This window comes from Lepidochelys olivacea (assembly GCF_965140295.1).
Source record: "Lepidochelys olivacea isolate rLepOli2 genome assembly, chromosome: 3".
Classification (NCBI taxonomy): Eukaryota; Metazoa; Chordata; order Testudines; family Cheloniidae; genus Lepidochelys; species Lepidochelys olivacea.
Window position 1 is genome coordinate 83,161,573 of NC_140413.1, and position 13,439 is coordinate 83,175,011.

The 13,439-nt window shown below is 41.7% G+C and overlaps 1 protein-coding gene across 1 annotated transcript in view; it reads right to left on the reverse strand.

Annotated features, from left to right (window-relative positions):
* The window catches only part of SEC63 (SEC63 homolog, protein translocation regulator), a 100,184-nt gene that overhangs the window by 30,533 nt on the left and 56,212 nt on the right, over nt 1–13,439 (reverse strand). The window contains exons 8-11 of the mRNA XM_084623907.1: nt 13,302–13,410; nt 4,780–4,874; nt 3,422–3,554; nt 1,341–1,433 (exon numbers count right to left, since the gene is read on the reverse strand). Of these exons, the coding sequence (XP_084480033.1) occupies nt 1,341–1,433; nt 3,422–3,554; nt 4,780–4,874; nt 13,302–13,410 (430 nt within the window). The remainder of the gene's footprint in view (nt 1–1,340; nt 1,434–3,421; nt 3,555–4,779; nt 4,875–13,301; nt 13,411–13,439) is intronic.

Consider the following 13,439-nt stretch of genomic DNA (forward strand, 5'->3'; position numbering starts at 1 on the left):
TGTGAGAGGATGATTTCTTTCCTAACCATTATAGGTTGGTCAAGACATCAAGGAGAGAGGTGGAGTAGCCTGCCTACTGATTACAATCAAACAGTTTTCAGTTTGAATATTTAATAAAAGGATTAAGCAGCAGGATTACAAATTTCTGTGATAACAGAAACTAGTTTGCTTTAGAATATTTTTGCATAATCCCTCCAGAGAGAGGGTAGCATTTTAAAAATAATTAACTGAAACATTAATTTGGGGAGGTTATTGCTATTCTTTTAAAAACAACCTGGAAAAATATGCTTATAAATATACAACAACTCTATATACACATACCTTGTGAAGCTTAATAAGGGCCCTAACCATAGTTGGGTGGAGGTGCACAAAGGAACTCGTTATGCTTTACCAGTGTTTTTTAAGCCACAAATAAAAAAAGAAAATGCTTGTAATGTTACAAATACTTATATATGATTCTTCTCTTGCAGAGTATTTTTAATACTTATATTAGAAGGAGAGGACAGAGCACTTCTAACTGAAATGCTGACTAGACCTTAGAGTCACCAAAGGGGTGAGATCAGATATTGAGGGTGCATCTCAGGACTTGTTATTTTCCGAAGATCTGTAATTCTACTATTGAATGGCAATGTCACAGTGCATTGGAGATATGGGGTCATCAAGGAATAAAGTCACAAGACAGTGTAGGGGAGGGTTCTAACACAGAAAGGGAGGGTATTCAGCGCTTTGGTACACTTACACTTGGAGCTAGGTGTGATTCCCAGCTCACATAGATGTAGCTCTGCAGTGCAGCCAGGGTAGCATGGATGGTGGCTCAAGCATGTCGCCCAAATATAACCTACCTGGACCCCACTGGTATGTACTAAGGGTTGCTAGCCTGGGCTGCCACTCACCGCTGCCCATATTACCACACGCTAGCTCAATAGGAGATAATGCAATTATGTCTGCTTCCTAGCTCCAACTGTAGACACACCCTTACAGTGCAAATAGGGAAGTATGGAAGGTATAACTCTTCAGAAAGAGAACATAAGGCAGAGGTCCGTCAGAGTAATCTGCTGACAGGCCAAAAGACCATTTGTCTATGCTGACCATCCACAGGCACAGCTGCCCGCAGCTCCCAGTAGCTGTGGTTCCCAGCCAATGGGAGCTGTGGAAAGCTACAGGCCGCAGGGACATGCCTGCCACCTGCTTCCTGCAGCTCCCATTGGTCAGGAACAGTGAAATATCTAACTGTACAATAGCAATGTTTTCCCATAAGCTCAGCAACTCCTTTAAGGACAGGTCCAATAAAGAGTGAGATTTTCTAGTTCAAATACAAAATATTAAGATTTCTTCCTTACCTTCACGGCTACGCGCCATTATTATTAACTGGCAGATTACGTTTATCATTTCTTGAAGTAAAGCAGGACACTTTTTCAGGATAAATTGCTGATCTGCAAGACGAATGATTTGATAAAACCCTCAGATTCTCTGCTTACTCACTGTTTTCTCTAACTGTGTGCACCCCACCTCTGTCCACTGTTATTTATAAAGTCACCTACTCAGTCACACCCCCTATTTCTTTTTCTTCTCTTCTCTCCATGCTATTGTTTAACATATATGTATTTTAAACCATAATGGGTCTGAATCTGCCAGATGCTGGTCACACTCAACTCCCATCGCCTTCCAACAATTCAGAAGTATTTACATAAGAAGTCTCACAAAGGTTACACATTTCAATAAAAGTCAGACAACAACAACAACATTTAGAATGTAATTTTAAAAGAACTTTTAAAAAAAATTACTCTTAAACGTTAGCTACTAAGGAAAAAAAATAGGCTTATGCTCTTTTTGACTCTTTCACGTCAAGGCCTGAAAGGTTTTTAATCAAAGTTTTTTCTACTTGTACTTTACAACAGAAATTAAATCATCATCAAGTTGGAAGAAACTATTGAGAACTAGAGAAATGATGACATCACAAGAATCAGTAGACTGAAAATGGAGCAACTGAGAGGGAAAGGGATTTTTAGTCAGACTATTTAAAAAAGATGTTTAGTTACACATATAGTAACTGTCAGCATAGGCTACAGAAAGTCTAGGGGAATCTGAGGGTACGTTTACACTGATAAAACTCCACAGAACCGAGCTTCAGAGCCTAGGTCAGTTGACTTGGGCTCACAGGGCTCCAGCTGTGGGGCTAAAAATGTGCAGCGTAGCGGTTCAGGGTTGGGCTGGGGCTCTAAGACCCCACAACGGAGGAAGGTCTCAGAGCCTGGGTTCCAGCCCAACCCTGAACAGCTATGCTACAACTTTATAGCCTGTCAGCCTGAGCCTTGCAAGCCCAAGTCAGCTGACCTGGGCCAGCCAGAGGTCTTTTTATCATCGTGTGGACACACACTCAAAGACTATGTGGTCCAGGTAAAAATGCCAGAAGCGTCTGAATATCCAAGGTATGAAATATTTCTTCAGTTTTGGAAGAATGAGGCTTCAGAAAGAACACTGGGAGATGAATAGTCAAGTTGAAGTAGACATGGTTTATTTTGAAACAGTTATCACATAGCATATAGATTACTGTGTGTGACACATACTGCCACCCCATAAAATACCTTTTGGGGACCATATTGTAAGTTTATATTTCTGTGGGCAGATATTGTATGCAACTCAGGGGTGGGGAGGGTTGCCACAGCTCCACCAAGAGATAAAAACATGGAAGAGTGATTAAGGTAAAACACTTAGGTTGTAAATCTCAATAATAAGATACCACCCTATGGGGAGCCTTGCATAAACTGGTTCAAACTAGGTTTTCCAGAGACCAAAAAACTAAAAGGATTTTTGATATAAAAAAAGCTGGGTTTAAACTGACTCAGGGCCTTCTTTCTTATCCAGCAAATGGACAGGCCCTTCTGTCCAAGGCCTTCTACCCTTGTGGAAGGGTTGGAAGGACTTCGACCTAGTAGGGCCATGGTGGGTGGCCTCTGGTAAACTTTTAGCATGCATATAGGAACTTTTAGTGTTTTTTGTATGTTTTCTCTATAATGCTTTTACCTTAAGAATAAAGGTGCCTGCTTAGAAAAAGCAGTGTGGTAATGTTTAACTGCTAGCAATACAACATTGATAGCCCTCAAAAAGAAAGCAAAGCATGAGCAGACTGGCTTGCTGGGGATATCACAGTGCAAGACAGGTGGCTGTGCAGCTCCCAGTCAGAAGGGAGAGAGATGCAGCTTTCCACCTGAGGAGACGTGACAGCTGGAAAGCCTAAAACATTAAAACAGATGCCTCAAGAGGGACCAAGAAGGGGGTGGGGGTCAAAGGTGCAGTTAACCCTGAAACTGACAATGTGCAAAAACTGTCTAATTGGACTAAAACAAGTAAATTTACGAACAATGCAACATGTGATGTCTTTATTCCTAAAGAGCCTTTCTAAGAGGAGAATCATAATTACCTTCTTCAAGCGTCTCAGGAATTTTCATCCTGGCAAGATGAGCCAGTAAGAGAACTCTAGCCTTCAAGCTGTAAGGGCAGGTAAGCGGAGGCTCATTCTTCTTTAAATTAATGCTACCAAGTTCTCTGATTAGCTACAGGAAACAGAACAATTACAAATACAAATGGCTATTTTAGTACCAAAATGATAAACATAGCACAAGGAAAACAGCTTGTATCAATATACAGACCTTATATAAAAATTTAAACTTAATATTTCAAATAGGTTTCATCTTGATAAACTTAAGTAACTGTTCTATGTCAAGATGAAGATTGCAGAAGAGCAGCTATTTGATTTATAGCCCAGTTCCAAAACCGAACTATACCTTAAATGCCTCGTTTCCAAGAATGAGAATATTTGTTTTTACATTAGCAAAGAAGAAACTGGGATGACGAAACTGATCATAAGCTTGAATTTATTTTTAATTTTGTTGACTAATGTTGAGTGATAAGTTTTGTTGCTAGGGTTTATTCCAATCAGCTACTTTTATAAGGTTTTAATATTAAACTTTCTGTAAACTGGTGACAATTTCATCTTAACACCTTTCACCCAGACAAGACCATGCCGGCTTCCTCAAATTTAGATAGATCGATAGATAGATGGGAGATGGTCTCTGGGGTATGCAGAACACTTTTTTAAAATTACTGATTTAAGATGGACTTTTCCAAATTGACGCTACTTACAGACAACCTAATTTGAACGTGACTGCACAAGCTGCATGGTTCCAAGATAATATCTTTCAGAGACCCAGACGGGAAAGAAGGGTTAGTCACTCCACAAGATTTGAAGTCTGAGAAGGAAGCTTTATATTGGCTCTGAGATGGTGGTTCAGACATTAGATAATAATTTGATTTCAGTATTAAGATGTTTAACCAGATTTGAGTTATAGATTTGATTGTCTTTGATAAAATTCTTTAGTTGGCATTTGTAATCAAAGGGATAACCAACTTCTTAAACTATTCCTTCGAATTTATAAGGATTGATTATTTTTAGTATTAATTTGATATAACTAATTTAATGACTTAACTCCAATCCAATATGGACTAACTTGTTTGATCTGTTGATCCTGATTTGTTGTAATGCTTCATTTTCAGTTTAGTTTAATATTAATAGGAGCTTAGCTTTGGTGATATTGCTTGATTTTATTTTTCTTTAAGTGTTTTATTAAATGTACTTGTCGTTCAATAAGCAACGTGGGTCCAGAACCCTTGAGGACCTGGGTGGATACCATCCAGTCAGTCAATCTAAAAGCCTAACCAACTCCCCCTTTTAAGTCTGTGGTTCTCACAATAGTGAAACATCTTTCAGGATTAACTAACCTGAGGTATCTGAATGTTATCTGTTGGTCTGCTTGTAGCATCTTTGTTATACTGAGGGTCAAATTCAGAGGCTCCTGCTAAAACCATTATAAGCCCTGCAAAGATAATTGGGGACAAAGTACAGCAAAGTAAACACAAAGTTCTAGAATTTCACTTCCTGAAATTAAGATCCCACTAGGCCAGATAAGTGACTTTTCAGCATCCTCACACAGAAAACTCCCAGCTATTTCAATCCCTCCATATCAATAGCAAGTCCCTACTCTGAGTAAGATATTCAGTAGACCCAGTACTGCCTCTAATATTACAGCTGCCTCTGGCGTAACGCCTGACAAAAATCAGTCAAAGTAGCTCTGGGCCACAAGATGGGCTTTCCATGTGATACCACATCTAGCAGGATATGCTGATATTTTTAAAAGAAGTAGACTTGTCACATGGTTGTGGCCCTAAAGGCAGCAGAAGTCCCTGGTCCCATCCTCCTGACAGCAGCTGAAGCTGCTGTGCAGAGAGTCTTCTAATGTGCTTATGCACACTTCCCCTCACATTAACTGAAGTGGCTGGGGCTCTCTCTTTGCACCCCCCAAAGTGGCAAAAGGGTGGTGTACAAAAGGGGGGTGGTGGGGGGGAAGACTGTTTTCGCTTGACATTTTCTGTTCAAGCTTTAGCAAGGGTTTCTGAGTTCAACTGCACACACAGAAACCAACCCGAATTGATGGCTCCAGTCTTGTGGAGCTTGGCCCGGCTCCTCAGTCTGGGCTTTGCAGCCTAGTGCAGGGATCATGCCACCACTCTGATTTGGACTGGCCAAACCTGAGAGGTGCTGTACCTCATGTTCCTGGTTGCAATGCCAGGAATGCGGACACAGGCCCAGCCATGCAAGATAAGCACCATCACAGTGTGTGAATGGGCTGGGAGGGGAGCCTCGCTCTCTAGCCCTCTTCCCCCTGGTCTCCTCTCCTCACTGGGCTGGGATTAGGGTTGCAGTGCCAGGCCAGTGGGTGCTGCTTCAGGTGGCCGGTGCCCCCCTCAACAGTTTGGTATACTGCACCCACTGAATTGGGAGGCTACATCTGCCCTTGACTCAAGAAGTCAGCTTTCAAAAATTTATAACACAGGCATGACGTTCTGTAAAGCTACACTGCCTATCCTTCAAATTGGGAGTCAGCTCTGTACTGGGATGCATCTGTTTGAAGCCGAGATAAAGTGACTAGATTAGTTTTTTTCAAGTGTCTCTGGGAACCTTTAATTCTAAAACAAATATTGTTAAGTACTAGATTTTTTAAATGATTAAATTAGATGAACCCTTTGCAGTAAAAAGTAGTTCTACAAACTAATTCCTTACACATGGAAAGCAGGAATTCCTTCAATGAAGCCAGGAAGATTTAGCCATCCTTCCCTGAAAATGTCCTTTCAATCCTAATTTCCCACATTAGAGAGTTAACTATACTTTGGAGGAAAAAAATAAATTTCTTCTGCTACAGGGCATGGTAAATTCCACCTAATGACCACACCTAAATAGTTGGAGGTCAATTTCCATCTCTATTCTGGATGATCCATTTGTCTTCAAGGTGGGCCAAACCTGTGGACCTTATTACTCAAAGTAAGGAAATTTTCAGGTAAACAGATACATTTTCATATTATTCTTTGCGCTAAGGTCTACAGAACTGTTAAAATGGGATTTAGATAGTGTCTCTCCAGGATGCACACAGTAGGATCAGCCTTTAAATGTGGATATCCCAAATGAGGTAGATTATATATAAATATCTTCTTCATATTTTAGTGCCCGGGGAAGACGTCTGCCAAATGAAAGGAAATGGCTTTGGCTAAAGATTGGAAGCTCAATATGCAGAATTAGATGAATTTATGTATTGATGGTCATATGGCCATCTAACTGATCTCAACAGAGTAGACATGATTAATCTCAGAGTGTTAGTGCTCCTAAGGACTGTACTTTGATGCTTAACCAAAGGAGAAATATTTCTTGAATTTACTTAGGAAATGAATGCTGACAATGGTGAGGACTACCTGTCTGAATTGAAGTACATTGGAGATATCTTCTGACTTCAAACACACACTCAGCTAACTGAAGACTGCAGCCATCAGAACGCCTACTCTACTGGATAGGAAATATGACACCACCTCCTGCAGGGGCTCGATCTGGGTATTGCTGTAAGGAGCAGAAGGAGGTTCTACCGTTTTCCTCTGTGATCTTGTGGAATGTGATTGATGCCTTCAGGAAGCACCTAGTGTTGGGATTTGTACATAGCTTCCTTTTTCTGAACAACATGGGAACATTACACAACAGAGACTTCACCTTTTTACCCACAATAAAGCCCTCCTGGAGGGAACTTATCGGTATGTTCACAGGTTTAACATGGTAGTTAAACTATGTACTAGCTAGAAGAATAAATTCTTTTTGCTGCTTTCTCTCTGAAGTGCATGAAAGCAACAGTCACTTCATCCAAGTATTCATTTTAAACCTGTCTGGTCCCAGATGAAGGATTAGATTTGCAATTTCAGATCTCTGTGAGATAGATATCTGAAGATCCAATGCTAGGTTAAATCAGACCTGAGAACTAAAATCTCTTCAGATAGAAAGACTGAAACAGTATCACTGCTACTCTCTCATTTCTAGCTTTTGTACTGTTCTGGGGAGCAGTGGAAAAGGGGAATAGACACATAGCTGGGACCTTGTCCAACTTTATGAGAGCTCATTCACCACCTCATATCTCAGGTCCTGACACAAAGAGAGGGCACAGTGCACTTTATTAGCTGTTTCCAGATTCAAAGAGGTCTATCACCAGCTTAACTAACTGACTGACCATGAGCGAGACATTTCTGGGTGTAGGAACCATACTGCTAATCTGACGTCCACCGTGTATATCTTGGTGTTCATCTCCCCCTAGATGGGCAGTACACATAGAGATAGGAAACTTTGCTCCACTCAGGACAAGAGAATTTCTCTGAGGGGTAGGGTCCATTGTATTCTACCCATTTATGAAACCCTGTCATAACCAGAATAGATCGGTTATCCATGAAAGGAGCAGTCCTGCGAGACCTCAATAAATCACTGTGTTCCAGCTCATGGATGCTGTGCTTTCTTTCTGGTACCCATTCCCTGAACTGAATTGGAAATCTCTCTTTAAAATAAAAATCTGACTCTACATTCAACAGTTGTGGGAGTAGACAAACAATTGGAGCTAGATCTCTGCCAACAGATGAGACAGGGTAAGATGTAGATGATGCCTGGAATTACTGGATAGGTAGCATATGAACTCTAGATCATTGAAGCATGCTTGTCTGAGATGAGAATTGCCAATAGGCTTCAATAAGCATTGAATTTGTGTTTATTAAACCACTTGTTAACAGAAGATGAAGGTGGCCATATTGGAGAACATTCTCCTGAGATGAGGTCTTGTACCTCAGACAGTATTCTTCCTCAGCCCAAGCCTATGATCGTCTTCCCTCGCAGAGAGAGAAAGACAGACTGTCTAGATTACAAGATACCCCAGGAACTGTATTACTCAGTGTATTTACTTCAGCTTTCTCTCTGTACAGAACCCTGAGCAGAACTCTGTCCAGGAAGACTGAACTTCCATCTTCCCTAAAGCCAATATTAGTACTACCATGATGCTGCAAAGCATATTGATTCATGTAAGATCAAACGATAGCAACTGAAGTCAGGGAAATAAAAAGGCTGTCATTCATCTACAAAACATAAGAATTGTCTGACAATGGTAAAATAGAAATGCTGTGAAGACAATCTTCCTTTAGGAACTTATTTAGATGTTTCAGACAGGGCCTTGCACTGCTTGTCCGATCCTCTAAAGCTAAAAATAGGATGGGGAGCATCAGCTTCAGTCTGAAGTAGATGGAGGATTTCCATTATGAAATAGCCTTTCCAGGGTTTGAAGAGACAGCGAATGGAACAAAAGCTGTTCCTGTCATTCCAGCTGCAATGGATACTCCTCTGGACATTGAGTGCTCCCTTCCCAGGATGTGAGAGATGGGAATATAGAGCTGGATCTTGTCTAGGGCAATTGCACACCTCCTAAGTGTAGTTTCATAATACTTAATACACTCTTGCCTGAAAGAGTCTTCAATTCTTTGTTTTAAATATATTTTACTATTTGATTCTATAATTGTTCTGGATTGCTACCGTTCCTTCCTTAAGGAACAAGAATTCACTTTGTGGGGTGGGGAGGTATACAACTAGAGCAATCAGCAAAAGTCTACGACCGGGTCTTTTTCTGCATTTATCCGCATTTTGTATTCTGTACAGGTGAGCAGGGGAAACTGGGCACTGAGGATTGTCCACTCTGCTGCACTCCATGAAAGTGAGAAGGAAAAGGGGCTGATATTATTCATTCATTTATTTCCCCTTATTTTTCCCCATGGGGACTCTGCTCTGCTCCGTCGGGGCCACAGCCTTCCCCACACCTTGTGCCTTCAGGGATCTAGTGTAACAGGCCTGCGGAAGTGCAAAGAGCCCTCTGCAGCTTTGCTGTCACAGCACTTCTCTCTCACTCTTGTGACAGCGGGGCTGCAGAGGGCTATCTGAGTTGCCGCGAGGCCAGCGACACCCAATCCCTACAGGAACAAGGTGGGGGGTAGGTGTCCTGCACTCAAGCCAACTGTTACCACTGGATTTTTTGTTGTTGATTTTAGTGTGTCAGCTGAAATCAATGTTTACCAATTTCTGTTAATTTAAGTCAAATCTTGCCAAGCCTAATGACATGGGATCTGCATGGGACAGATAAGTCCGTGCTTCCCGCGGAGATCTCAGATATGAGTAGGGTGAAAAAGGAGACAAAGACCCTTTTTTTCCATCTCTGGTTTGTCTTGGCCTACCTTTCTCCCTGCAGCCTACAGGAGTACGAGCTGCTACAAATACCTCTGAAGGGGAAGCAGAGCTGAGGGGACAATCCCTCAAAAGGCAAATGCAGCCATAGCACATGGCTGGACATTACACAGACATGTTATTGAGCTGAATTATTAGTCTACAACAGTGGTTTTCAACCTTTTCCCCCCAATTTGTGGACCCCTAAACATTTCAAATGAATGGTGCGGACCCCTTTGAAAACCTTAGGCAGTCTGCGGACCCCCAGGGGTCTGCAGACACTAGGTTGAAAACCACTGGTCTACAATTTTTAATACAAAATTTGGAATTTCCTTCAGAAAAGCGCTGCAGCAGGGAAGCCTGGCTGAGCCAGCAGCCACTGTAGAACCAGAAAAACTGGAGGGAACTTCAGGAGATGAGGCATTCCCCTTCTGCCAGTGACTGTAAAGTCTGATTCTGCCCCTAACCTGCAAGCAGCCTGAAGTACCTATTGTAGTGGATCTGTGGACCTTAGCATGAAGGAAAGCAACTCTGTTAATTTAAAACACCTAGTCATAAAGTATCCTCCTTCCCCACAGTGATAACTCATCTCTTCCCTTAGTCCCTTAATCCTCAAGAAAGGGGAGAGAAAAACGTTTTAATTACTAAGAAGATGCATAGGCAGCACTGTAGGACACATGCACAAACAAACAGAGTGGGCTCACAAAATTCGGTTCAGTAGTAACAAATATTTAGTACTACATTTGCTATATAGTTTTCAAAACACTTTACAAAAATATGCATAAGTATCAGTATACCCTCTACAGATGGGGGGAGAGAACTCAGGCAGAGAAAAGGCTAGTTTGCCACCATAGTGAGTTCAAGTTTCTTGTCCTCAACTTCAAGGCCCTTCACAACTCTGTCTTTTCTTCTTTATTCAGTTGAGTCTATTTTGACCCACATGCCATCCTCTCCACCTATGATGCTGATTTCACCCCATTTAGGACGGTCCTCTGGGTAGAGTGCTAACACAGGACTCAAGAAAACTAGGTTCAATTCCCTGCTCTGCCACAGACATTTTTGTGTGACCTTGGGTGAGTTGGCCTCTCTGTGCCTCAATTTCCCATCTATAAATGAGGATAGTAGTTCCTCTCTGCTTCATGGGTATATTGTGAAATACATTAGATTGTGAGGTGCTCCAATGCAATGGTAATAGTAAACAGATAATGATAAACTTTAGTAGAGCCCCTGTCAGATTGATTTAGATAGAAAATTGTGCTCACCACCTCTGCCTGACAACGGCCCCTCAGCCTGTGCCGCTTCCAGCGGCTCCCGTTGTCCTGGAGCAGCAAACCGTGGCTATTGGGAGCCGCTATCGGCCAAACCTGCAGATGCAGCAGGTAAACAAACCGGCCCGCCAAGGGCTTTCCCTGCACAAGCGGCGCAACAAGTTTAGGAACCACTGGCCTAGATGATTGAGATACTGTCCCTAGTTTTGTGAGTCTGGAGGCTTGGTCCTCTCAGGGAAGGGTTCTCTGCTCTATTTTCCCAGTTAGCCTGACAGAATAAGTTTTTCCTTTCTGCCTTTGGTATATGTTGTATGGTGTATCTGTTCCTCTAAGCTTTTTTTTCAGGGCATGGGTTAAGCAGGGAGAGTTTAGTTTCTCTCTATTGTATTGCTAGGACGTTTGTCTTTTGACATATCACAGAGTATAGAAAAATATATCATAACTTACTCAAAAATTTCCTTTCTTTGAGCAGGACAGACTGCAGATCCATTATAATGCATCTTACCCCAGCTTGCAGCTCCTTAGAGGCAGAACCAGACTTGTCAATTACGACAGGCAGGGAATAGCCACACCCCTGAAGACCTACCCAGTTTGAGATGCTTCCGAAGCTGCTTTGTAGAGCTATTTCCTTTAAAAACTTTAATTCACAGGTTATTAGGTAGAACAAGAAATTCAGATAAAAACTTCCTACTGCTGAGTATCCTCACATTTCTCCCTGACCATACAGGGTTTCCCCCATTTCTTGTAGCACAGAGGGAGAGTGGCCTCCATGTTCTAAGATAATAGGATATCAATGAAAAGGGAATCTGAAAAGAGAACTGCTCCTGTGCTATAGAAATAAGTGTAACTCTGGAAAAGTTCACTCTTGAGATGATCTCTAATGGGTGGAGTTCACTGCAAGTTAGCTCATGTGTGCTAACTCAAGCTAACTGCACTTGAGCTAGCCTAGCTCCAGTGAAAGCAACCACACTTCAAAACAACACTCGAGTTACACAGAATTATTTGACTGACATCACACAGTGACTGGATTAGCAGAGTGGGTTAGATGATGAGTTGTAATTCAAGCCGTTGTACCTTCACTGTATTACTAGCTTGATCTTAAAGCACCATTTAACTCAAGCTAGAGATGTGTGTGTGTGGACAGGAGCCAAGTTAGGGGTAATACTCAAGCTAACTGTGCTGTGAAAACACCCCTTTAATAGGCTCCTTAAACTTTACAGAGGTTCAGAGATGGCCAGAGGAAGCCCTCACATAGGGAAGCCCTGTTATCTAGTTAAATGCCAAAGTGAGCAAGGCAATGGCACATAAGGGCTGATTAACATCTTGCTAAAGAGTGCAGAGGAAATGGTCAGAAGAAAGCGGTCGGCCCAGAGGCCCCCTACAGCCTGCTTGTTACTCCATGTCTGATATTTACAGAATTTTCAGAATTATTCTCTCTCATTCATCTACAGCTGGAGGAGAGTGAAAAAGCAGTGGGACGTGGCCAACCCATGGCGTGAGCAGGGTTCAGTTAACGAAGGCACTTTTGTGCTCTTCCTTGAAATCTTCTATTTCTCTGGTTGCCTGTGAGGTATTCCTGCCTCTACCGGAGTATCAAAAGGGGTGTTTCCAGCAATCTTGTTGCAGAGCCCCCAAGGCTAAACAACACCTCAGTAAGTCTTAGAATCCAGGAAGTCAAATATTAAGAATAAAGAGGATCCCATTTTAATCATTTTCTTTTCTGGTTGCTCTAGCAGATCTGGTAAACCCTTCAGCCATTGTAGACAGATGATTCTAGACCTAACCAGCTCTTCAAGGGCGCAGTAACTGTCACCCTGCTTTGATTGACGGGTCCGATTCTGCCTCCAAGGGGTTAGACCCATTGTGAGAGTTCTGCAGACTTTACTTCTAAAGATTTTTTTTTTTTAAACTTAGTATGAGTAGATAGAAAATTAGGCATACGATATACATTGAATGAACAAGTCATCTGAAAAGGACATTCCATGTTTTGGCATGAAGCAAGGTGTAAGGCTTTCAGAGCAGATATTTACAATGACAGAAACTTTAGCTAGGATATTATGTCTGGTGCCTCCAATTCTACATTTAACTCTTTGGTAATGTAAATGTTTAAAAATACTCTGGGTCCCCAGAATTCTAGTATTTGGAATTTTTCCAACAGTAAGCTTATGAGTGACAGCATGTTTACAGCAGGAATAAAGAGGGCATGCAGACCTAGGTTACAATCCTGATTGGCAGTGGCACAATGTATAACCATGGACAAGTCAGCTTCTGTGCCTCCATTTAACCAACCTTACAATGGGGTTATATTAATCACCCCATATAAGCAATGAGGTATTCAAATGAAGAATGAGTTTAAAAGGCAACTTTGTACCTTTAACCAACTTCACCCTGTTTTTTCAGATACCTTTTTTACTTACGTTTCAGATCCATATTTCGCGTTTTATAAACAAAATATGTATAGATTTGAGTTGTGCGTATGAGAATCTGATCTCCACTGTAGCGTATTGATCGGTACCACCAAGAACCCTAAGAAATTCAATAAGGATATACTGTGT